The sequence below is a fragment of the Lycium ferocissimum genome, unplaced genomic scaffold (genome assembly GCF_029784015.1).
Source record: "Lycium ferocissimum isolate CSIRO_LF1 unplaced genomic scaffold, AGI_CSIRO_Lferr_CH_V1 ctg640, whole genome shotgun sequence".
In the NCBI taxonomy this organism is placed as follows: domain Eukaryota; kingdom Viridiplantae; phylum Streptophyta; class Magnoliopsida; order Solanales; family Solanaceae; genus Lycium; species Lycium ferocissimum.
The window spans coordinates 219,647-245,783 of NW_026726343.1; the positions used below are offsets into that span (position 1 = coordinate 219,647).

Here is a 26,137-nt window from a genome sequence, read left to right on the forward strand (position 1 = left end):
ACTACGCTCCTTCCGCGAACTAATGTAGCAGGCTTCGAACTCGGCACCTCCGATTATGGGCCCAAATGCTAAACCAACTGAGCCACCCTTGCGGGTGTCTTTTATACTTCCCCTTGTCTAATTTATCGTAGTTCTGCTATTTCGACCCCGCATTGAAGACATTATGTGGGCTTGTGGCCGGTCGAATTCACAAACAAGTGATTGAGCATTAGACGGTATGGATGTTTGCAACTCTTCTAATGCAAACAAATCTGTTTTAATCGGACTTACGGTTCTAAATAAGTTAATTTGGTTTGGCCAATTTGGATGTAGTTATAATTATTTTAGTAAAATAATTAATGCATTAAATTGCTAGTTGTTTGATCAAATTTTTAAGTTAGTAGATATAAAACCAACAAAACCGACAACGATCGAGAATAACCGAACTGATAAATTTATATTATGTTTGATTTGGTTTAATAACTAAAAATTCGATTAAATTGATTTAGTTTTGATTTTAACCAAAACCCATCTGAACACACCTAATGTCAGCAAAAGGATAGAGGGACCAGCCAATTATCTACCAAAATTAGAACAGTGCGTCATTGATCCACGAAGGCTTTTCGGTTATAGAAAAAAATTCAAGACCATTACCTGTATCTAGAATCATACTGTTATAACATATCACGATTCCCATTTCTACTAGGTTTTCGAACTTGAAAATAGCAGCCAACTCTTTAGCTCTTCGATGCATATATACAGCCATTAGATATATTTTCAGAAACAAGGAATTGTTAAGAGAGTACTAAAAAGGTACTAAGCTCAAAAATATAAATCTCTGTCACATACAGTCAGAGAAGAGAAGGCACAGGACTACACCACAAGTTGTCCCCAGTAACCCATCATTTGTGCATCTCAGTTACCAAAATGCTAAACCAAGAAAATCATCAATAGATTTTGAGTACTTCAATAGCTCCCCATTTTTTTTTTTTTAAAATAATCAAGAAATTCATCTAAAGCTATGACGGACCTATAGTGTAGCTTGTAGGTGTTCAAGAAGCCGTTGTGCTCTGCTTGGACATTATATTTTTGAGATAACGGTCAAAAACACAATTCAGGTATCACTTTTTTGTGAGTTTCTACCAGAACTATCAAGTGTCTGTGTTTCCTACCTAAACTATCACCACTTATTTATCAAAACACACCTCGACTAATAACTGATGATGCGTGGTGTATATCCTCAACACTCCACGCGGATAATCAAAGGAATTAATTGATTTTTTTTTTTAAAATATAAGAGATAATGGTCAAAACCATATTTGAAATACCACCTTTTTGCGAGTTTCCAGCACTATCATATACTAGTCAAGGTGTGTTTATAAATAGTTGATAATAGTTCAGATAGAAAACACAAACACTTAATAGTACAAGAGTGTTTTGATTAATAGTTTAGATAGGAAACACAAACACCTGATTGTTCAAGTAGGAAACTCACAAAAAAATGATACTTGAGCTATATTTTTGACGATTATCTTTATATTTTTATTTGTTAGCATACAGAAATATTGGCTCAGCACCCAATCTCAAAGTAGCACTTCGAGATTTAAAGTAGTGGCACACCCATGAGTTAAAATTCTTGAATTCGCTAGTTTGGGACCAAAGACAACCTTCATAAATTTTTACATGGAAAGCTAAATATAACTTACAAAAATACTGGATGAACACCCAATCTCAAAGTAGCATTTCGAGATTTAAGGCAGTTGGGCATCCACAAGTTAAAAATCCTGAATCCGCAATAGGCTTGGTTCGATAGCACAAGATTCAGACTTGTGATCCAACTCACTAAGCCTGGGATGATACTCCGGTCGTTCGTCTCTTCCTACCTATTTGACTGCTATCCTAGTCTTCTTCCTATTTCATTAGATAAAGCGTCTTCACTAATAGATAGATAAGATTGTTTACTTCTGAGTGCCTATATGAAGCCCTTAAAACTAAAAGAGGATAAATCTCTACGGCCCTTTGTAATGACGATGCATAGGCAAGCAACAAGGTCCCACTGAAAAGATTGTTGTCAAGTCATTCTAGCTCTTTGCATCTTCCCTAACCCCTCATATCACTATTTTTAATGACCTAATTATTCGAGCCAACTTACGTGCGGGATACCTCCCACCAACACAAGTGTCAGGTCCCTCTATTCACAAAAGCTTGGACAGAGAGGAAATAGTTGCATAGTATTTTGGATTTGAACCTGAGGCCTCATGGTTCTCAACCCCTCATCGCAATTTTGCGATCACATCTTTTGGGATACACGAACAGCTAAAGAACTTTATTGACACATATCCAAGCTAAAAGAGCAACAAATAGCCCAGCGCGCAAAACTCTAATTTGGCATGCTAGCATTGTACATCTTGAATCTTATCTCCACACTGAGCAACACGAACTATTAATAACTCTCAGACAAGCTTTCAAGCATACAAGACAGCCACAACACAAACTGTTCAAATATACACTATGAAATGATACTCCAGTTAAGTCTTCCAGTCTCTACTTGCATATATGAAATGATACTCCAGTTAAGTCTTCCAGTCTCTACTTGCATATAGAGAAAACAGAACATGTCCAACAAGTGAACAGTAGTTGCTCAAGAGGCTAATTTGGAACAAAAAGATCAAAATATCGTGTCATTAAATAAGATATGTAAATTTACACAACGTCTACACACACATAGCTATTTCACATTTTGCATCACTCCATGCTCATCATTAGTTTAAGTAGATGATAGCCATAATTATGCATATATTTCTTAGCACTATCATGCCAGCATGCATATCATTATACTGAATGATATAATGAAATTAAAACGTGAAGATAAAGCCATGATTCCATGCATAATAACTGATTATTAGGCTTTTTTCAAACCTCAACAATAGTTGCATAATAGAGACATGAAAAGGATGAGTCATACTTGCACATTCATGAAAACCAAGTCTTTCCTAATCACAACTTTAATTTCTTCAAGAAGCTAAAGCAGCCTAACTTGAGTTCATGTTCGGGAAGTTCGTGATTAGCAAAATTCAGCTCTTCCAATTAAGCAACTTCTTATCATCCATTGACTTAAAAAGGGATGAGTAATAATTTTGAATTTGTAAAACCTGGATTCATCTCTATAACCCAAAAAAAAAAAGCGACCTTTATGGTAAAATTTGTAGCTTAAACTTTAGGAGGATGAGTTATAAGCTTTACAGTATGATAAGGAAAGAACATTAGTACTGTCACCAACAGTGTTATTTACGCATTTCAAACTATCAAAACGCTAAACCAAGAATATCTACAATAAGAATTCAGATACGAAAAGAGCAACTTTAGACCATGCCTAGAGCTCTAATTTGACATTCTAGCTACACATATCGAATGGTATCTCCAAACAATCCCCACCCAACGCAATCCTCCAAGACCAACCTGAACAAGAAGCCAAGGGGGGAAATATATAGCTTGTTTGGCTAAGCTTCTAGGAAGCTAAAAGTGCTTATTTTTTTCAAAAAGTGCTTATTATAGAAAGTTGAGGTGTTTGGCCAAGCTTTTAGGGGGGAAATAAGTGTTTTTGAGTAGTTGCAGAAGCTGATTTTCAGACCAAGCACAAAGTAATGCTATAATATTGACAAAAGTATATTACAATTTGGTTAGCCAAACACAAACTGCTATCATCCAAAAGCACTTTTCAAAATAAGCAAATTTTGGAAGCTCGGCCAAGTAAGCTAATAATCCGTGACATTTCACGAGGTATCCGGAGTCTGCATCTCCTCTTGAATTATGTAATGGAGAATCATTTTAGAGTACACGTCAAGACAACAGATTATAAATTTTGCTTTAACTGTCTGTTACTCAACATATACTAATCGTGCATCAACCTGTAAAAGAAATGCAGCAATTCACGTGACAACAAGAAAGCCAATGTAACGTAAATGAAATTCGAGTTAAAAAAGTAATCAAGCCTATTTACAGGCAGAGACAAGTATATTAATAAACTTCCAAAAAAAGGTGAATAATACTTGCAAGTTCATGATGATCAAGAAGTCTTCCCAGTCACATCTATTTTATTTTTCAAGAAGCCATTGCACATAAAGGCTAAACTTGAATCCATGTTCGGAAAGAGTTTTAGACTGGAGAATTTCAGCCTCACCCCAAATTAAGAAACTTCACATTATCTATGACTTAAAATAATAACTTGTCAAGCTAAGACAAGTCATCCACAAAAAACGATCTCCAGCAGAATGCTGCAAAAGCATTAGAAGAAATTCATCTGAACAAAAGCATCACTCATGAAAAAAAAAAAAAAAAAAAAAAAAAAACCTATATACGATTAAAGGAGCAAAGGAAGGAAAATCTAACAGAATGAACAGTCTTTAAAAGATAAATTTTTTTTCTTTTTGGATAAGTAGGTATTGGAAAGAGATTAACTGACAGGAGTAAAAATAAATGGATGAACATGCTCATCTTAAAAAACCATCCGATCAAGAAAAGGAATTTTCAACATCCTACTTTTGGTGGCCAGAACAGTGTTCCGCAATCCACCAAAATAACGAAATGAAAGATTAAACAACTGTTTTACTGGGAATTAAAAATATCAAAAGTCTAAACATGTATTGTCACGGACTAAACAAAAAGGTACCAAGTAAAACCTCTGCAAAGGCCCCAAGGATATACAAGTAAACAAACAAGGCGCATTGGTACCCTCTATGTAAGTCTACCTGATTGTCACAAACTTGTTGGTACCATGTTTAGCCCAGTGAGTCCTCAGATCAATTGGATTAGCAAAATTGTATCCTTCCGAAGCAAGTTTCTCCAAAACCTTCTTGAATGCACCTTGGCTCATCTTTCTTCCAGCAATTCTTGCTCCACGTCTTTTAGTACTCATTGGAAGTGGATACATTGATATACTAGTAGTGCAACAAGCCGACTGCCAGCCACCACATCCCCATCGATAGCATTGCTGAGGAGCACCAGTACAGGAACAAACCGGTATAGGAATACCAGAAATATCCATGTCAATTCCATTTATTACAATGTCCATGCTCTTCTTTGCTGGTTTTGCTCTTTGGGGGTTCCCATTTTCCTTAGGTACAGCAGATGAGGCTTTCTTCGACTTCTTCGCTTTAGGAGCTTTGGGAGTCGTACCACCTGTCTTTCTCTTCGAAGGACCGGTACTTTCTTTCTTAACACTCGGTGGTGGTTCCTCCACAGCAGGATCGGGTTGTTGTTGTACCATTTGCATGGAATGACTTGCAGAAGAAGTTTCAGGGAGAACTGTAGTGTAAGGATTCCCCGGAAACATATGAAGAAATTTGTCTCTGTGATTTATCCAACTGTCCCTTACATAATCAATGTGAGATAAAGGTGCTTCCGGAATGATAGAATCCCGAGAATGGTACACCCCATTAGCACCAAGCATAATTGGATTCTCACGCCTAGTAAGGAAAGGTTTTGTATCTCGATCAACAACCGATGACATCAGCTGAAGACCTAGATGCCCTTTAACGGAAGGTTCATAATAACCCCAGTTCCTCATGTTCAAACCGTCGTCATCCATCAATAAACTACAGATCAATGCAAACAACACCACTTAACATTAACTTTTTCGCCACAATTAGAAATGCCCAACAAAAATGCATTAAATTCCTAATCTCCATATATCAATCATAACAGAACCATAAAGATTTGAAATGGAATAGGAAATAACAAACACAAGTCAACCAAGCATACTATGAGCAGATCCAGAAACCCAAATCTAAAAATAGAACAGTCAATGCCAGTAGCAAATGGATCAAATCTACCCATACCCTATGTTGCTCGGACTCTCCAAAAATGTTGTTGCACTATGTCGGATCCTCCAAAAATGCACTGCTTTTGGGGGATCCGACACACACCCGTCAACATTTTTGAAGAGTCCGAGCAACATAGCCCATACCCATGGCTTTCATTCCAATTCACATGCAATTTCATCAACCTTATAATAGCAATGGAATGTCTAACTAGAAAATTTAACAAATCTTGATAACCCCAACTAAAATATGTGTACCCAAAACAAATTGGGCACTCAAAACTCATCAAATTCAACATTGCAACCACTAGAAATGAAAACCCACAAATAAAAATAGAAACTTTAGGGTTTCCAAATCAGCTATGAAGCAATTAAATACAAGATTGATAAATCTAAAGAACCCCAAAACGAATATTCAAAATTCCAAAAATGGGTTTACTCAAAATCAACATAGAATTCAATAAAAATAGAATCTTTAGGGTTTCCAAATCAGCTATGAAGCAATTAATTACAAAATTGATAAATCTAATAACCCCCATCACAAATAATTGAAAATCCAAAAATGGGTACTCATAAAATTCAATAGAAATGAAAACCCACAAATAAAAATACAATTTTATGTTATCAAAAAAATCCCCAACACAAATATTTCAAAAATCCATAAATGGGTTTACTCAAAATCAACATAAAATTCAATAAAAATGAAAACCCACAAATAAAAATAGAATCTTTAGGGTTTCCAAATCAGCTATGAAGCAATTATTTACAAAATTGATAAATCTAATAACCCTCATCACAAATATTTCAAAATCCAAAAAATGGGTATACTCAAAATCAACATAAAATTCAATAAAAATGAAAACCCACAAATAAAAATTGAATCTTTATGGTTTCCAACAAAAAAAATTCAAAATCCATAAAAATGGGTAACTCAAAATCAACATAAAAATAGAATCTTTATGGTTTCCAACACAGATCTGATACAATTAAGATGCAGAAATAACAGATCCAATATATTACTAAAAAGGAAACTAAGAAAAAATATCAGAACATTAAAATGGCATGCAAAAATAGAATTCTTTATTTATTTATTTTGTTAAAATAAATCAAATGAGGAAAGAGAGAGACAGAGAGAAAAGTCCAGATTTTTAAAGAAAGAGATATATGAGAGAGAGAGAGAGAGAGAGAGAGAGAAACTTACTTGTTGGTAAACAGCTTCTTAGGGTTTTTTTTTTCCCCCTTGAGGAGAGAGAGAGACAGAGGAGAAGAGAGAGAAAGGAAGAGAGAGAAGAAAGGAGAGAGAGATGATAGAAACCCTTTTAAGAAAGAGGGAGGAGAGAGGAGAGAGGGGTGGGTACCCTTTTATGATTTTTTTTTTTTTAAAAAAAAAAACTTCAAAAGAAAGCTAGTAGTAATAAATTAATGGAGTGGTACAATAGAGTTTGTTTAAAGGAAAATGACAAAAATGGTCTCTTATGTTTGAGGATATGTTAAAAATAGTTTTCTAAGTATGTATCGAATGATTTTGGTTCTTTTAAGTTTGTCGAAAATTAACACTTTTAGTCTATATAATGTATTTATCGAATATGAATTGGAGGCTCGCCTCTGGAGTCTTATGCGATAAAAAGATACTATTAAAAACTTGAAGGTAAGTACTACAGAGTGGTGGTTAGATGGACTTTGTTGTATGCGGCGGAATGTTGGCTAGTTAAGAGCTCTTATATTGTAAGATGCAAGTTACGAAAATGAGGATGCTGAGATAGATGTGTGGGTATACTAGGAGAGATAAAATTAGGAATGACGATATACGGGACAAAGTGGGAGCGACCTCTGTGGTGAAAGCGTGAGAAATTAGATATAGTCTACGAGGAGAGGCAGAGGTAGGTCGAAAAAGTATTGGAGGAGGTAATTAGACGAGATATGGCACAGCTTTAGCTTACCGATGACATGACATTAGATAGGAAGGAATGGAAGTTGCGGATTAAGGTAGAAGGTAGTAGGAAGTTGAGTGTTATCTTCTTTTTTTTTTTTTTTTTGGGCAGGATTAGGCTTGGTGATAGTCTAGTGCATCGTGTGTATCGTACTATTAGCCTTACTTGTAGTTTTTTTTTTCTTTCGATGTCTGTTTTCGTCTTGTTGTTTAATGTGTTTCGGCTAATGAACTATTTTGTTGTTTTTACTATTATCTTATTAAAATGCTTTTTTCTCTTTTCCTTATTAGTTGCCTTGTCTTCCTTGTTGCCGCATTTCCATTTTCATAGCTATTTTGATTTGTGATACTTGATCGAGGATCTTTAGGAAACAGTCTCTCTACCTCCGTGAGGTAGGGATAAGGTCTGCGTACACTCTACCCGTTCCAGATCCCACTTTGTGAAATTATATTGAATATGTTGTTGTTGTTGTTATTGTCTGTTAGATTTGATGGAAACTACAATGAAAAAAGTTAGGGTGAACTCGTATTTGAGGTACAATTTTTGAAGTTTCTGCTATTTTTTATTTATTTATAGAGTTTAGTGCAATTTCTTGAGATGTAATTTTTGCCCTTTTTTTTTTAATATCTAGTGCCTTTTTTGTGTTGCATGCTTTAAGATTTGATGGGACATATTTGGTGTTTATGCTTAAATCTGTTTTTCATTATTTTCGTCAAATCTAATAAACATGAGTTATTAAATATTTGTTAGAGACTAAAGACAAACTTAAATGATGAAAACCATTCAATGCATACACTTAAATGATGAAAACCATTCAATGCATACATAAAAGGACTAATTTAAACCTACCTTTAAATAAGGACCATTTTTGTCATTTTCTCCAATTTAATTATTAATACAATAAAGCAAAAACAGCCGAATATTATCTTTACGTTTACTACTTGCTACCTTGAAGCATAATAATAATCTGGGAACCCATTCTTATCCTATCTCTGTTCAAAACTAGGGGTACCCACTTTACAAATTTAAAACAACAATATTTTTTTTTCCTTCTAAGCAGGTTATATTATTTCCATCTCAGCATATATAATATGTCTGTCCAAAAGAATATGTTCATTTTATTAAACTTTAGTTATATTGTCTCGTTTTGATTGCATCGAGGAGTGCTTATGCACTATGTCACCATTTAGTTTTTACGGAAAAGACTCAAATATGCCATCGAATTATCGAAAATAGCTTATTTATGTCACTCGTTAATAGTTTGGCTCATTTATGCTATCGAACTATCAAGAATCGCCTATCCACGCCATTTTTCAATAAAGTCGATTTTACAATACAGATATGACACTTTGGTCACCAATTAAGGGTCCACGTCGTTTAATTAAACTAAAGACAAATTAAATCCTAAATTAAGCTAAAACCCGACCCACAAATGTTGGTTTAATTAAACGGACCTCTAATTGAAGGTCGAGGTTGTCATATCTCAGATTTGTAAAATGCGTTAATGAAAAATGACATGGATGAGCCATTTCGATAGTTCGATAAGATAAAAATTACCAAACTATCGATTTAACGACATAAATGAGTCATTTCCGATAGTTCGATGACATATTTGAGCTTTTTCCGTATTTTTTATAAAGAAAAAAAAAAGGCAAAATATATAGTCATTTCATTCAACTGGGACTTATGCCAATGTGTGCTTATTTAGCAAAAGTACTTTGATATGGCAAGACAAATATTTCTCACCTCTCATTGTTCCTTAAAATGTATTTAAAAAGTTACTTTGAACTTACTCCTAAACATAAAAATCTTATTTGTTATTTTTTCGCTGTCACACCATTCACATTTGTGAAAATTTAGCAATGAAATTGACTATTTAGTCAAAAAAATTTTTTGTCTTATATAGCTTTCATTGTCTGGGAAAAAGATGAGTATCCACTCTCCTATGACCACTTAAAAATTTGAGTAGAAGAAAAAAGAATCTTTTAAATTTTGTATTTGTTATTTTCATATATTTTTGTATGTTTAAATAAAAAATCTCTAATAAAAAAACTTAAATTTTAAAATAAATTTGTATAGAGCCGTAAAAGATCTAAACGCTATCTTCCATTATGTACCTTATCCAATGCCCCCACAAGGACCGTCTTATATAACTCCTAAACATTAAGTAGCAATTTTGAAACCATGATTTCAAACCAGCGTTTGGCCATCAATTTTCAGTCGTGATTTGAAATCTCGTTTGAAATCATGGTTTAAACCCCAATCATCCAAAAAAGTATAGTTTGGGTTTGAAACCATGGTTTCAACTTTTTTAAATATAAAATTTAACCCATAAATTGATAAGTATTTTTAACAATTACCCCATCAATCATTTATCAATCTCATTAACTTCTACCAACCTTTATTTATGTCTATCAATCTTTAATTTATGTGGAAAGATTATATTAAATAGTAGTTACATTACTATTCATGTTAAATTTTCGATTTTATTGAAGTAAAGTTTGATTAATTGATGTTGCATTTTTTAGAAAAGCCTTCTAATAGTGTACTAATTTTGTTATAAACTATGATTTGCTCATTTGGTAAGATTGTATAAGAATTGAGAATGTTTTGATAGTTTTCACAATTTGTGGGGTTTTTATGTCTATAAGAGAAAATACAACTTAAACTATTCAAATTGTATGTCCAAACATGGTTTGAAACCAAACCCTGGTTTCAAATCATGTCCAAACGGGGCCTAAGAAGAATTTCTTTTTCTCTAAATTTTTTTTTTTTTTTTTTTTTTTTTTTTAACAATCTAAAAATTATTCCCAACAGTTTGTTTTATATCACTTATAAGTTTATCCTTCGCTTTAAAACGAAGTTCTTAGGTTTTAGTATTGTTTAGTTTTAGTTTTTAAACTTATTGATGCTTTGAATGATCAAAGAAATTTTACTCATTGCATTATAACTTTCTTTCTATAATGGTGATGTACGAGTCAACTTGCTCGCACCTTAATTCGCTACTCCTCACCAGTACATATATCAGATAACTTTGCTTACGAAAACTTAGACAAATAAGAAGATTCAATGAATGAGAACTTCTGAGAAAAAATATGATCATTATGTGATATGCGTTCATGTATACTTTGATCCACTGCTATAAAGGTAACATTTGCCGCTCAATATACTATTTTAACGAAAAAATATTTATACCTACCCTGTAATACAAAATTGTTATAATTTCCCTAATTCAACCCTATATTACCCTTTATTGTTGCTCCCACTATTCCATTTTAAAAATTAGAATATTTGATCAAACGCGAATATTTAACAAGTGATTTGACTAAAACATTATATAATGAAAAGTTTTTTAATTTTTTTTTCTACCCGATGTCCGTATTGGATCCCAACTATTCATGATAAGATATGAATACATTAATGGCTGAAAAGTTATTCCAATAGAGGAAAAATCATAGTGAATCTAAAATTTGAGTCGTTCAATAAATTTGAATAATTCAAGGTCAGGAAAGTTGCATACAAATGAGTCAAAACATATTGAGACATCTCAAAATAATAAAGGTGTCATACAAATTGAGACATATAAACATTTATTAAAACAAATGAAATAATTCCAATAAATTTTATATATCTTAAAAAAAGTATTTTCATATGTTCATGTTATCTACCAGTAAAGTTTGTGATACTGATATTGTTCAAAGTACACTTGTTTTCTCTATTCTCATTGCACATTTTGAAGAAACTGGCATGTCTTTCAGTAAAAGCAGGTTTTAATGGTGCTGGAAGACTTGTAATTTCACTTGTAAGCATTGCAATAACAGATGCAATACTTGGCCTGTCTTCAGCAAATTCTTGAACACACAGTAAACCAATTTGCATGCATTTTCTAATCTCCATTGTCGTGCTCGGATTCATTATGAACGGATCAATAAAAGTTGATAAATCTTGTTCTTTCCACAACTTCCATGCCTGAAAAGAGAGAAAAGATGATCATGAAACTACTAGATGCATAAATAGCAAAGAAAGGAAAAGTAATTCTACTAGTATATACAGTCAGACCTTTCTATAACAGTCATCCTCGATAATAATATTTCATTATAATGGTCAAGTTTTCTTTGGAACCGATTTTTCATGTTACGTTATATTTTATGTTCTCTAAAACAACACCGTTATCGAGAGGTTTGACTTCATAGTTTTTCCAGTATGAGCATTTCCACAGTCAGACCTCTCTCTAAGAACATTTCATTGTAATGGCCGAGTTTCCTTTGGAACCGAGTTATGTTACTCATATTATAACTTCACTATAACAACATCTCGCCAAAACAACCCAGAAATATCTGGACAAATGGAGCCTTTATAGAGAGGTTTAACTGCATAGTTTTTTCAGTATGAGAATTTTCAGTAAGAGTAATCTTTTGAATATTAGCATATAAGAGGAGTCTTACAAATCCCAAAAGGCTCAAAGAGGATGTCTCATTCCAAGAACTTGTACTTTTTCGGCCACTTATGATCTCTAACACTAAAACTCCAAAGCTGAAAACATCGGATTTCTCAGAGAATCTTCCTTCCATTGCATATTCGGGGGCCATGTATCCACTGTACAATGTCAGCACGTTCGTGTAAATGTTGTTTAGTTAATAAATATGTATGATATGGTATATTTACGGGAGAAAATTGAGCAAAGTTATGGGATATATAGATCAATGTCCACTTACTAAGTACCAACTACTCTCTTTGTGTTTGCTTGATCTTGGTCAGATTCAAATATCCTAGCCATGCCAAAATCTGAAATCTTCGGGTTGAAGTTATTATCGAGCAAAATGTTACTTGGCTTTAGATCTCTATGGATTATCTTCAATCTTGAATCTCTGTGTAGATAAAGGAGCCCTCGGCCAACTCCTTCGATTATAGCGGAACATTTCCGCCAATCCAAAATGCTCCGATGTCCTTCATCTAGATGTTTGTCAAACATGAATACAGAAGAGGATCAGAGAACTTTTTAAACTTTCTCAATAATAGTTGAATACACTTTTGCAGTCACAAGGGATTAACTTTGTTTAAGAGAAAATGTGAAAAACTAAGAATTGCATATGAGAAGTAATAGGCTATTTTGCTCTGACTCCTCAAAAAACCCCTGCGTGCCGGATCCTCCAAAAGTAGTGAATTTTTGGAGGACACGATATGGCTGCATCAGCATTTTTGGAAAGTTCGAGCAACATAGGTAATAAGGACTAACCAAAGAGCAACACATCCAAGCTTTTCATTGGCATATATTCATAAACCAACATCTTTTCATCTTTATCGACACAACATCCGAAGAGTCTAACAAGGTTTCTATGTTGGACTTTAGAGATCACCAACACTTCATTCATGAACTCCTCTAGCCCTTGTCCAGAGGCTTTCGAAAGCCTCTTGACTGCTATTTCCTTCCCATCTTCCAATTTTCCCTACAAGGAAGCACCAATTTCAGCAACTGAAATTTGGAAAGTGATCGAGACAGATGAAAATCATACCCTGTAAACTGGACCAAAACCGCCCTGACCAAGCTTATTATCCTCATGAAATTGGGCCGTGGCATTTGCAAGAATTCCATAGTTGAAGACAGGTAATTCTTCCATATGAACTGCACTTCTATCACCAAGTAAAACTACCTCCTTTCTTTTCACTCCTAATATCAGCAGGGTTACACGTTAATTATATCTAACAAATCAAGTGTTTCTTAATGTATAAGACAAACTTTAAAGCCTCTTTTACCTCTACATCTGGCCATCCTTGTACAGCAAAGGAACAAACACAGAGTGTAAGAGTACCAAGGATTACTGGAATTACAATCTTTTTTATGTCTTTTTGATGATCTGCAATGTAGAGCAAATACAAATGGAAAACAAATATCAGTTCTCTACAGAAGTAGCAACTCAAAAGTATATGCATGATATCTCAAATGACAGATTAAGCAACTCTGGGTGGATAATCAGTCTTTTATTCAGCACCAGTATACATACCAAGTTTTGAATGTGCCACGCGAATATAGAGATCTTTCCCCCAGCTTTGGAACTGCTGAATGTCAATCAAATTTTTACTCCATAACATACAGCCGATATCTGAGTCATATGCATAGGCTATGCAGGAACAGTTGCCCAAACATTGGCTTCTGCATTGGTCTTCTGTAGCAAATGACCTTTCTGCAAAATCAGGCAATTTCATTAACTCCATCTTTAGAAATCCGTCTTCTTTACTTGAATCCTCTGAGTTGCTCCTTACTTCACATTGCAAAGCTCTCTTCCTAACACAACCACTAGTCCAATTGCCCCTTTCCCATTCTTCCCTATGCTTTGGCTCGAAACCTTTCAGACAAGAACAGATCGGCGACTCCACATAATTGCAGCTCCCAAATGTACCACACGTTCCATAAACTTCACAATCATTTTTGGGCGCTGACCATATTATCTTCCAATTTTTCTCATGCTTATCCCAAAATGATTGAACCAAGTTTCCTTTCCAATCCAAGATGAATTTCGTTAAGAAACTAAAACCAACAGGGCCAGTAAGATATACATTACCTTCGCGATCGTTCACTACGCTAAATCCATCAATCGACACAGAATACATGTCCTGCACTCCGATGAAGATCTGGCCGTTCCATTGACCACTTCGCCAATAGGGACGGCTTCCTTTCCAGATATACATCTGAGGAATGATTACAGAGCTCATTCCTAAAGAAAAGTTCCCGAAATTAGGATCCCAGGGGCTTCTCCAAGATTTTACTTCTACCCTTTCCCCTGTCCTTGTGTTTTCACTTATTCTCATTTCAGGGACAATTGAATCAGAAGGATGTTCAAAACTCTGCCATATTGTGCTCTCATTGTTCAAATAATCTACAAGAACAAAGTTCCCAGAATCTTGGAGAAGAGCAATTGCATTTACCTGAGAGATTGAAACATTTGATGACCAAAGAATCTCCTCCTCTCCGTTCATAACGACGACATTTCCATCACCAAATATCTTCACAACCCCAGAAGAATCTCTTAAAGGTTTGTCCCTATTAGCTACCCAAATGACAATTGTTTCAGAAAAATTGTACCAAATACCAACATACCTATTAGTGCTGTTTAAAGGACTGAAAAATCCTAACTTGAAGATGCCTCTTGGAGACGATAAAATCCCAGGATCTCTCAGAGATTGAGTGCTGGTAATGCTATCTACTTCTGTGCAAAATCCTGCATTGAAACAATGAAGAACTACAAGAATTACATGAACAAAATGTTGCACATTTCTGCTGATGTTGGTCATCTTTTTGGTTTACTAAGCCTTCCTGTTACCTTACTGTAAGACTTTCTTTTGGTTCAGTTATCTGTACCAAAGCACAATAGGTTGTCAAAATCTACTAGCACAAGCCGCCAAATTTGAATTTTAATTTGTCAACCCCAGATAAGTATCACAAAAATGTCATGGGAGTTGTTTGTATCTCCTTTGAATCATTCATACCATTAAGAGTTAAAAATTCCAGTCTTTTGGACTATTGAGTTTTAGAACTTTTGACATGTTTTGAAACTGTCTAGTGCTCATTTTTTGTTTAGAAGAAGACTTTCCTCGTAGAGGACTTTTTCCATACCAAACTTACCAAACTCCAATTTTCTCATATCTTTCACACTTCAAAAGATAAATCCGGTTTCTCTTCTTGCTCAGCCCCGGTAAATACTTATCGGCATCGGGTGTTTAAAGCGCAATTTAACTATGGGAGTTATAAATTAAAGTGAGAATACATATTACTTAACCATGGTTAAGCGATAAATGCGTGTATGCAATACACGTGTCTTAAATTCATTGATTTAGTATAAACATCAGGTTCATACCATAATGTACAATCATATGTAACTAAGATGACAAAGTTACAAAAGTAAAACATTACAACATCTAACACCTTCATAGTTCATACCAAACTCAAATTACAACAATCAACCACAGCCAACTAATCCTTAGAAAGTAACATTTAACCAGAGTACAGAATCCCTCCAAGCTACAATAGTGCACAAATCTTACACACTGATTAGTAGATATCAAATTCCACTTCGATGTTCAACCATTTCACTTCATTATAACTTCCCTATGGCATCATGTTTCGAACCGTCCTACCTGCATAAAACCATAAGTCGAAGTAAATCATACATATATTTAATAGGATCGTAAACAATTCTGATAGAGCTTAAAGCTTTAGAAACACACCAAAGAACAAGGCCAAGAATGATAATTTCCAGTGGGAGAGATCTAGATATATTGAAGGAAGCCCTCATGATTCAGTGGTTTGTCTTAGCCAAGGCAGCTTCTTCTTCCAATTTTGGCAATGATCTCTCGTCTTTGACTTGAGGATGGAAAAGTAGCGTTTCAGCCCCATAGATCCTCGAAGAAATAAGCTGAAAGCAATAGAAAGATAAACAAGATGTAGATGAGAATAAGAAAGTGACAATTATCAAATCTTTAATTCTTACTTACATTCTCATAATATATATTTAATCAAAAATCACCAGAATCAGTAATATGTAGCTCAAATTAAAAGTTGTAATGGAATTTTTTGGAGTTTAGTTTGTTGAAAAATATGAAGCAAACATGCCAACTTTTTTGTTATGACCCAATTTGATTTGTTCGATGTAGAAACCAATATTAGAAAACCACATCAAAACTGTTCAACTCAAAGAGAAATGAACTAACAAATGGGCAAATGTCTCTCCTCAGCCTTTTTTTTCTTGATAACCAAGAAACTCCGAGGGCCAGTGGCGCACCATTTGAAACTTGGTGGATAATGGCCCCGCATTCTACCCTTCTACACTTAGATACTAAGTTTTTGTCTATGACTGGGTTCGAACCAATGACGTGCGCTAACCTACACATCCCAAGCTAAGCTCTTACCACTAGACTAAAACCCCGGGCTCTCTCTTATGCCATTTTCTAGGACAATGATGTTAAAATCAATTAATCAATAATAAACTCTTTTTTTTTTTTTTTGATAGTTTATAAAAACTAATCAATTTTATACTCTTCCATACTCTTAAATCTGAGCTAGACTTTCTGTTGTTGATATTCAGATAGTTCCTCTAAATTTTCAGTCGCAAAGTTACCATCCAACTTTACGCTTAAAATCAAAACCTGGTCTTTTAACTTTTGATATAAACTCTTCAATGTAAATGTTAACTACTAAGCATCATTTATTTGATATCAATAATTGTTCTCAGTACACAATTACACATAGGAAGCAGCATTGTTCTAAGTCAAGCTTTTAACGGGAACAGATAGAACAAAGCACAAAAGTCATGCTCTAAGTCAAGCTTTTCATGAGAACGCATACAACAAAGCAAAAATGACACTAGAGATCATCTTAAAGATCACATGAGCTAAAAGAACAGCCTGAAACCAAAAGATGTATAACTAAATGCGCATAAATCATATATAATCAACGTAATATTTAAGCTTCAACATGTCACATAAATAATGGACCTCTGGAATAGAGACCTCCCTAGTTTCTGCAGAAACAAATATTAACATCTAAATCTAAAGGGCTTCGATTTTTCTTGTTAAAGTAATGTTTTTTTAACTTTTTTGATAAGGTAAACTAATGCTCTAAAACATCTAAATTAGAAGGGCTTGTTCCTTTGAAACTGAACAAACAAACATAAAATTCGTCAAACGGTAAGTTCAGATTACATTGTTGGAAAAAGAAAATCAGGAAGCCACAGAAATGAGAAAGCCGTTATGCAAATCACTACGAACAAATAGAGTTTCCAGCAGTATTGAGATCCGAGAGAATTTTCTTTTACCTGTCAGTAGTAGTGCTTGCAGAATCATCCGCCTGAAATACTTCAGTTCAGCAATTTTGCATATATGTTGAAGGTTCCCATAAAGGAGTCATGATGAATAGCAGGACTTTGGCGTCTAAGGCGTTAAGCCAATCAATAGAAGATTAATAAAATAAATGCTTCACTCTGAACCTCGGGTCAAAATCATTCCAGAGCACAAAATAAACAGATGATCTTCAGGCATGACTAGACTCATAATGGAAGCTGACCTTCAAAATCAAGCATCATTTATACGTTTTCCTTAAAAGCAAACATAGAGAAATCATGATGCATCTCCCCAGTAACACTTATTTTCCAAGGCATTCATGATGATAAGGACTGAATGATCAGAAATGAATAATAAAAACGAAATCCACAGAGATGTCTTGATCTGCTAGCATCAACTGATGGGTGGGGAATGTTTGGATCAACATGGAGATCCATCCATTTCGCTGTCAACCCATTTAGTAATTATCGTAGCAAAAAATTTTAATATTGAAGGGTCATATCCTTGAGGCTATAGACAATGACTCTTCAGCATAACCCAGCCCATCTCTTAAAGTTCAATGCTGCCTCTCTCTTTTTCATCTGTGTTTCTGACTGGAATTTTGAAGCCTTTCCCTTGTAGAGTGTTTTGTGGTATTTTAAGAAAAGGGTACGATACTTGTACTTGTCAATAAACATTTTACCTTTCTCCATCATCTCCACAACTTCATTTGCTCGAACAAAAAAACCTCCTCTAACAAATGTATAAAGCACAGCATCTAATAGTTCCTGATCAAACTTCATTCCACTAGCAAAAGCAATAGACTTCATTTCACCCCATAGTTCCGTCACCTCGACATATTTTCCACCAATGGCGGCATAACCTGTGACCAGAGAATGAAAAGTCTGTGCATTTGGACCATGTCCCAAACTCCTCATCTTCTTATAAGCCTTTTCGGCATCTTGCATCAACCTCTTTTTGCAGAAAAAGTGAATTACATTATTCCAATCATGAACTCCATAATCTACCTTTTGCCCTTCCTTGATTTCATGCAAAAGCGTCACCATTAAACTAGCTTCATCTCCTTCTGCAGGCCCTTTCACCAATTTCTCAAATTCTTGATGACCAGCTCTTGGTATCTTAGCCTCTTTCATCTCCTTGAACAGGTCAAGGGCCCCTTGAGAGTCCTTCTGTATCACCCTGGACTGGATCAATACTTCATAACAGCTTGCATCTATCTGAACCCCAGCTTTACGAGCATCTCTAAGTAGTGATGCAACTTCCCCCGCTCGGTTCTCTTTACAGTACGCTTTCAAAAGAGATGTATAAACAGAAGAACCAGTTCTAACCCCAGCCAAGCGCATTTCATCAAGAAGGTCATGTGCCTCATCTAACCATCCGAGTGAAATACAAGAGTTTATCACATGAACCAAGGCAGAATCATCAACTGAAACTGGAGAATCCTCTTTCTCTGCCTTAATTAGAAATTCCGCAAGATCTTTTGTTCTCCCGGCTTCTAAGAAAGCCTTTACCAATTTAACGTACAATTTCTCAGTAGGCTGGAGAATACCACGTTCAGTTGTAATAAATTCAATTTGCTTCTGCAACTTAATTACCAAGACATCAAGTAAGTCTTTAGCAATGGTCTGCATCTTTGAAAACTTTCTGTCTCTACAGAGATCATCAAATGATACTAAGTTTTTCGATTCATCTGGTTTTCGATGATGTGCATCCTCAGAGGGAATATTTAAACATGATGTATCACTTCTAGAAGCGTCTAGTAACAAACTAGCTACACCAAGAGAATTTTTAGCTTTCTCTGCCTTGCGAAGCATTTCTAGGACCATGTGTGATGTAGATGCAAGATCTCCAAATTTCAGATAACATGAAAGCAAACAATTATAGAACTGACGAAACTGCATCTCGGTCACATTAGGGGCCTCTTCCATGTCTCTCTTAAGCTTCCTGAGCTCCTCCCTGCGTCCATTCTTCTCATAAATATGAGCCATTATGATTAGTAAGGTAGCATCAGCTTTCAAGTTAATTCGAGGCATCATGTCAAGGAGCTGCTCTGCTTTTCTAGTAGTTCCAAACAGAAGACATCCAGCTAAAGCAATGTTAAAACAGGTAGCATTAGGCTTCATGGAAAGCAGAGGTTCGTTGCACTTTTTACGCGGATCGACTCTTCCATCCTGAAATAAGTAACCTATTTCAAGAACCAATTCAACGGCAAGGTATGCTCCAGTAGAGGTTTGTGACATATAAGCAAGAATTGCAGACCAAGCACTCACAGGTGGGTAGTTTTCTTTTTCCACAAGCTTCCTTATAAGAGTAGATGCGGGAATAGGTAATCCACATTTTGCAAAAGCTAAAGAGAGATAGATAAGAGTATTCCTCTCAAGCAAGTCATGTTTGTTCTCCTCAAATGCTTGTTCAACCAAGCTATAAGCGCTCTCCAGCCGTCCAAGCTCTGAGCTTTCAGCAAAAGCTGCTACAAGTTTATTAACAATTGATTTTCTAGGAAACCCTGCCATTTGAATGTGCCGCTCATACAAAGCCCATGCATCGTCAAGTTTTTCTTCATCGATCATATTTTCTAACTCCTCAGATATTTTACCAAGGTCTTGAGCCCGGACAAGGATTGTATCAGCAATGGTAGAAAACGGAGCAGTCTGAGTAAATGCACTGCGGTTGACTCCACTTTTAATCTCTATGTTGCCCCCAAAGAAGCCAATTGACCGATTGACAATCTCACTACTCCAAACAGACTGAATTGTGCATCTGAAAACAATATAATCACCATTGACAGAAAACAACCGAATCAAAGAATAAGGGCAGGCTGTTATCCCCAAGTTCAACTTCCGGAGAGTGATCATTTTCTCCAAGTAGCATTCCTAGCTCTTCATTTCATGCTGAATTTTGGTTGCAAAAGAATTATAAGTATCAGAGATTAATTATCAATTCCTTTTCTTTTTGTTCAAAACTATTTACCAAGTTTTTTTCGAAATGCAAACCTTAACTTAAGAGTGGATGTCTGACTTTATATGTTAAGAGATATTTCAAATTCATGGATTTCAGATGCTACGATCGGTTTGAGATGGCTAGAAATTGAATCTGGTTGTATGGATATTTAAATGGATTCCTAAATGAGTTGAAATATATGATTTCAGTTTAAGTGGTTAAAACTTGCAATGTAATGATAAATATTGCATCTATTGTGGCATTACTCTTTTTCTTTTCTTTTTATATGAAAAGGCCATCAGTAAGAAGATTAACATTGGAACCAAATAAAAAAGTAAACTAACTTGTAAAAAAATATCATAAGGAATCATATATATTGAAGTTGATTTGATTATGCAGTGAAAGTAAACAACGAGCTCGGCAATCTCAATTCAAGGTTCTTGTTCTACCATTAGAAGCATGCTGAAAGCTTGCAATAAAATGATTAATATTAGACTTTTTCATAGCCTAATTCTCATTTTTCTTTTTATATTAAGAAGATTTGAGAGTAACTAACATGGGAAGTAAATAAGAACGCAAAATTAACTAGTAAAAATCATAAACAAGTATTAAAATCAAAATTGATTCTTTCTTTATGCAGTAATAGTAGTCACTAAACATGACAACCCCAGTTCAGAATTAGTGTTTTACTACTCCCTCCGTCCCAATTTAAGCGTCTTGCTTTCCTTTTTGGTCTGTCCCAGAAAGAGCCTCTTTCTATATTTAGTAAGTTGACAATTCAAACATTCTACACGGCAAGTTTATAACCACAAGATTCAAAAGTCTCTCTTTATTTATTAAACTCCGTGCCTAGTCAAACTAAGATACTTAAACTAGGACGGTGCGAGAATTAAAAAATGTTGAAAACCCGCGATATAATGACAAAGATTACACCTTTATAGCCTTATACTCCTTTTTTTCTTCCCATTTTCTGTTAAGAATATCTCAGAATATTAATTAACATGGAATACAAATAAAAATACATTTTAACTTGAAAAAAAATTAGAAATTTAAGTTGATGTTTTCTTTATGCAGTAACAGTAAGTCCAAAGAAACGAAAAATCAAGAAAACCAACAATGTAATGAGTAAAAATTTCAACTTTTATATGTCATTCTCTTTTTTCTTTTTCATTTTTCTATTTTTCAGAATATTGATTAACAATTTCATTGGACAACAAAAAAAAAAAAAAAAAAAAAAAAAAAAAAAAGATTAGCCCAAAAGAGAGAAAGGGGAGTTGGAAACCTGCAATATAATTACAAATTATAGCCCTTTTTTCTGAAATATACTCCTTTTTTTCTTCCCCTTTTTCTGTTAAGAATATTTCAGAATACTAACATTGAATATGAATAAAATACATTTTAACTTGGAAAAATCATAAAGATTTAAGTTGAATCTTTCTTTATGCAGTAACAGTAAACACAAAGAAATGGAAAATCAAGAAAACAAAACAATGTAATGAATAAAAATTTCAACTTTATATGGCATTCTCTTTTTTCATTTTCTTTTTCTATTTTCAAAATATTGATTAACAATTCATTGGGAAAAAAATAAATTAGTCTAAAAGAGAAAAAGGGAACTTACAGATTGATTTTCTTTTAATTTTTTTTTGGAGAGAAGCAAAATTCGCTGGAGATGAGAGTGTTGCTAAATTTGGAAGAAGAAACAAGACTGTGATATTAATAAGGGAAGAAGGGTCAAAAGTGCCCTCTATTTTGGCAAAAGACTTAAAAATATACTCCATTATAAATTTAAATAAAAAAATATTTCTCTCGACATTTAAGTTTTTAAATATACTTTAGTCTTAACAAAAATTCTTAATATAATCCAATTTTATTTTTAAACCCCTTTCATTTAAATTTAACCCAACTAAATAAAAAACTCAACATAACCAGATTTTATTTTTAAACCCGCTCGTATGCCTAGTGGCTCCGGACGTAGGATTCGGGAACAAATTGATCGCATGTGGGTTTTTTATTTAGTTAAATCGGATTTAAATAGAGCGGATTTAAAAATGAACTCAGGTTATATTGGAAATTTTTATTAAGATAAGGATATATTTGAAAACTTTAATAACGTATTTTTTATCCAAATTTATAATGGAGAATATTTTTAGCCCTAGAAAAAAGCAGAGGGCATTTGACCCTTTTCCCTATTAATAAACTTGATGTTGGGCCTAGCTAAAAAGAATAATGTTGGGCCAAAAATTAATCTAAGGTAGAAATAGCACAATATAGTCGCTTTAGGTATGCTATTTAAACTTTAATCAATTTTAAAAACCAATTTAAAGTTGGGAAAAGGGTCATATATAACCCCTGTACTATCAGAAAAGGGTTAAATATATCCCTCATTATACTTTGGGTCCAAATATACTTTTCCCGTTATACTTTGGGTTCAAGTATACCCATTTGTTATACTTTGGGTCCAAATATACCCCTCTTTCGTTAAAATTATCCATGATGGATATGAAATATGATGTGGCACTAACAACTCGGTAAGATGGACACCACATGACATGCCACCTCACCACCCCAACCCATTTACCCCTCTCTTCCCCTTCTTCTTCCACCACTATCATCTCCTCCCTTCCACAACCATTGCCACATGGCATGCCACTTTTTTAAAAAAAAAAATCAGTGGAAAGTCTTTAGGACTTGCAGATATCTAAAGCATATTAATGTTTTAGTTGAACAGGAAGATACTGGATAAGATGATGTTTAATATGATTAACTTTTTGAGTTGATTTGTCAGGGCAGCATAGTTTTGAGTCTATAATGGAAAGCATTAAATTTTAGCAATTTTACACTAATGTAATGTATATATTTTAGCACCATCAGCTAGAAGCAACATAAATTTTTCAAGGCATTTCTCTTGATCCGTGTACCTGAAAGCAAGAAGAAAGTAATATTTTAATATAATATCATGTCAAACTGAAATCTGATGAAGGTGGAGATCGTGGTGTGGTGGTGCTAATGGAGGTAAAGGTTGTGGAGGGGAGGAGATGGTAGTGGTGCAAGAAGAAGAGGTAAATGGGTTGGGGTGGTGACATGTAGTGTTTACCTCACCGAGTTGTCAGTGCTACGTCATATCTCATGTCCACCATGGATAATTTTAACGGAGGAGGGGTATATTTGGATCCAAAGTATAACAAAGGGGTATATTTAAACCCAAAGTATAACAGGAAAGGTATATTTGGACCCAAAGTATAACGAGGAGTATATTTAACCCTTTTCTGATAGTACATGAGTATATTTGACCCTTTTCCGTTTAAAGTTTAGCCAAAATTGAATAAACTTCGCGATGCTCCTTCTTACCTTTGGGTTTGAAGTTTTGAACTGTTGGTGCTTAATTTCAGATCCAAATATTTGAAGTTAGAAATGCCAAAACCAAAATCTCAAACCCGGTGGTTCAAAGTTTGAACTTTGAATTGTATTCTTTAAACAAAAAAGGGTTGAAACTACCCTCAAACTATTCGAAATAGAGCAAATTTAGCCTCTGTTTGGTTTCGGTACCAAAAAACCCTTGCCGTCTAACAAAAGGACCACATATACCCTTGCTTGTAACAAATTGCCATGAAAGCTGACTAAGCGATTTTGTTGGGTAAAAAATCGACATCGCGCTCGCCGACTTTCTTCGCAATTCGTTAAAATCAAGGGTATATGTGTTCCTTTTGTTAGACGGCAAAGGCTATTTTGGTACCAAAACCAAATGGAGGGAAATGTGCTCTATTTCAAATAGTTTGATGCTAATTGTGGCCCTCTTCCATTCTTTAAATAATGGTCTTAATTAAAAGTTATCACTGTAAACTTCAAAATCGAAGATCTGAAGTTTGAAACTTAATTCTAAGACGACTAAATTTTAAAAACATTGTAAACATTGGCTATTCTTTAAATAGTGGTCTAAAAAATGAATATTTGTGGCTGATTTGCATCAAAAAATATTTTTGTGTTGCTATTTAAACATTATCCTCAGTTTTGACATTTTTGTGAAAACAGTCTTTTAAGTTTAATTAAAAAACGGAAAAGGGCCAAATATACCCTTGTTTTATGGGAAAATGGCCAAATATATCCTTCGTTATACTTTGGATCTAAATATACTCCTGCTATCATACTATTGGTTCAAATATACCCTTCTCCCGTTAAAGTTGTCCAAAGTGGACATCGAATCCTGTGTGGCACTAACATTTGATAAGGTGGACGCCACGTGGCATGCCACCTCTTAACCATTTTACCCCTCCCCTCTATTTGTTCTCCACTACTAAAATTTCCTTACCTTCCACCATCATTGGCGCCACCATTGCTCCTCTGCTTCTCCATCACAACAGAAAGAGAAGGTGAATTAGCAAAAAAATTACACTTCTTTAGCTCTTGATTACAGTGAAAGCATTATTAGGCTTCTTTATCACCCAACTTATAGTCACTAGAATCTTACCAACAACGAGTCCGCAAAAACTTAAGAAAGAAAAGAGCAGGATGACTTCAAATGAATAACTCTTCTAACATCTTTGCATCTATATCAATTATCATGACAAAAAAAAAATGATGAAAAGTTCTAGACTACTAAAGCAAACTTGGGGGACAATTTTTTTTTTTTTTTTTTTAAAACAATTTCCTAAATAAAAATTCAAATTTTTCGCTCTCTGAGAATTCTTCAACTGACTCAAAAAAAGAAAACTCATAGCTTCAGGAAATAAGCAACACAGTTACGTAAAAGAAGTTACCATTTAGTGTGAGCCATTTGCTGGTTTCATTTTTAGACCTTTGAGCTGTAACTATTGTGATGGAGAAGCAGAGGAGCAATGGTGGCGGCAATGATGGTGGAAGGTAATGAAATTTTAGTGGTGGAGAACAAATAGAGGGAAGGAATAAAATGGGTAAGGGGTGTTGAGGTGGCATGCCACGTGGCATCCACCTAATCAAATGTTAGTGCCACATAGGATTTGATGTCCACCTTGGACAACTTTAACACAGAAAGGGTATATTTGAACCAATAGTATAACAGCAGGGGTATATTTGAACAACCCAAATTATATTTGACCCTTTTCCAATAGTACAGGGGTATAATTGGCCCTTTTCCCATTAAAAAAATTCAAACTAAAATGACTTTAAAATAGAGCGGTAAAGATGGTGGCGAGAGGATCCGAAATCGGTAAGTTGTTGCATGCGTGTAATGACATACTGATATAACTTCATGCTATATTCAATCTAGTTGTTTTATTGGCGTACTCACAAACCATTTAGGATCATCATGCTTTCATAATTACAAACAAAGAAGAGGAAATAAATACATTTCAAAACTGTGACATACAAGTGATGAACAGGGGCGGCACAATGAAATTGGTTGCCTAAAGCAACACCTTACTAAAACTAGCATCTATATGCATCGCACGTGCATCCTATGCGTCGCCCGTGCATCATACGTGCATCTCCCGTGTGTTACGCGTGCATCCTATACGTCATATGTGCAACCCATGTCAATTGGTAAAATTATACGTTTCGGTTTATGTTGTGGAGGATGCCAACAAATTACACAACCTCTTTATACAGTAATAGCACAAGATGACAGGCAACTAAGACACAATAATGGTTGTAGTCTTGG

General features: G+C 34.6%; 3 protein-coding genes across 4 annotated transcripts; all 3 read right to left on the reverse strand.

Moving 5' to 3' along the window:
- Nucleotides 1–4,421: 4,421 nt before the first annotated feature.
- LOC132045300 (protein BASIC PENTACYSTEINE2-like) lies at nucleotides 4,422–7,133 on the reverse strand. Its single transcript, XM_059435856.1, has 2 exons — nucleotides 6,999–7,133; nucleotides 4,422–5,573 (listed from the first exon to the last, which is right to left on the reverse strand). The coding sequence occupies exon 2, from the start codon at nucleotides 5,564–5,566 to the stop codon at nucleotides 4,724–4,726; it is 843 nt and encodes a 280-aa protein (XP_059291839.1). The 5' UTR covers nucleotides 5,567–5,573; nucleotides 6,999–7,133; the 3' UTR covers nucleotides 4,422–4,723.
- A 4,198-nt stretch (nucleotides 7,134–11,331) lies between these two features.
- On the reverse strand, nucleotides 11,332–17,651 carry LOC132045305 (G-type lectin S-receptor-like serine/threonine-protein kinase At1g11330). The gene is made up of 9 exons (XM_059435861.1): nucleotides 17,538–17,651; nucleotides 15,952–16,139; nucleotides 13,731–15,861; nucleotides 13,483–13,583; nucleotides 13,242–13,412; nucleotides 12,965–13,175; nucleotides 12,444–12,681; nucleotides 12,174–12,324; nucleotides 11,332–11,697 (listed from the first exon to the last, which is right to left on the reverse strand). The coding sequence occupies exons 3-9, from the start codon at nucleotides 15,016–15,018 to the stop codon at nucleotides 11,389–11,391; spliced, it is 2,469 nt and encodes an 822-aa protein (XP_059291844.1). The 5' UTR covers nucleotides 15,019–15,861; nucleotides 15,952–16,139; nucleotides 17,538–17,651; the 3' UTR covers nucleotides 11,332–11,388.
- Nucleotide 17,652: 1 nt separating this feature from the next.
- LOC132045309 (pentatricopeptide repeat-containing protein At1g03100, mitochondrial) lies at nucleotides 17,653–22,245 on the reverse strand. 2 transcript variants are annotated; one of them, XM_059435865.1, is made up of 2 exons: nucleotides 22,124–22,245; nucleotides 17,653–20,453 (listed from the first exon to the last, which is right to left on the reverse strand). In XM_059435865.1, the coding sequence occupies exon 2, from the start codon at nucleotides 20,415–20,417 to the stop codon at nucleotides 18,090–18,092; it is 2,328 nt and encodes a 775-aa protein (XP_059291848.1). In that variant the 5' UTR covers nucleotides 20,418–20,453; nucleotides 22,124–22,245; the 3' UTR covers nucleotides 17,653–18,089. The 2 variants fall into 2 exon arrangements, with proteins under 2 accessions (XP_059291848.1, XP_059291849.1); XM_059435866.1 differs by lacking the exon at nucleotides 22,124–22,245 and adding an exon at nucleotides 20,847–20,964.
- Between the last annotated feature and the right edge of the window lie 3,892 nt (nucleotides 22,246–26,137).

What these genes read in the sequence shown, in the direction of transcription:
- LOC132045309 (XM_059435865.1), bottom strand. Translation starts at nt 20,417, where the DNA reads ATGATCACTCTCCGGAAGTTGAACTTGGGGATAACAGCCTGCCCTTAT.
- LOC132045305 (XM_059435861.1), bottom strand. Translation starts at nt 15,018, where the DNA reads ATGACCAACATCAGCAGAAATGTGCAACATTTTGTTCATGTAATTCTT. An exon ending in CGTGGCACATTCAAAACTTG is followed by an intron (nt 13,584 to 13,730) that starts GTATGTATACTG and finishes TCTACATTGCAG; the next exon opens with ATCATCAAAAAGACATAAAA. An exon ending in CTTTGAGCCTTTTGGGATTT is followed by an intron (nt 11,698 to 12,173) that starts GTAAGACTCCTC and finishes CTCTCTTTTCAG; the next exon opens with GCATGGAAGTTGTGGAAAGA.
- LOC132045300 (XM_059435856.1), bottom strand. Translation starts at nt 5,566, where the DNA reads ATGGATGACGACGGTTTGAACATGAGGAACTGGGGTTATTATGAACCT.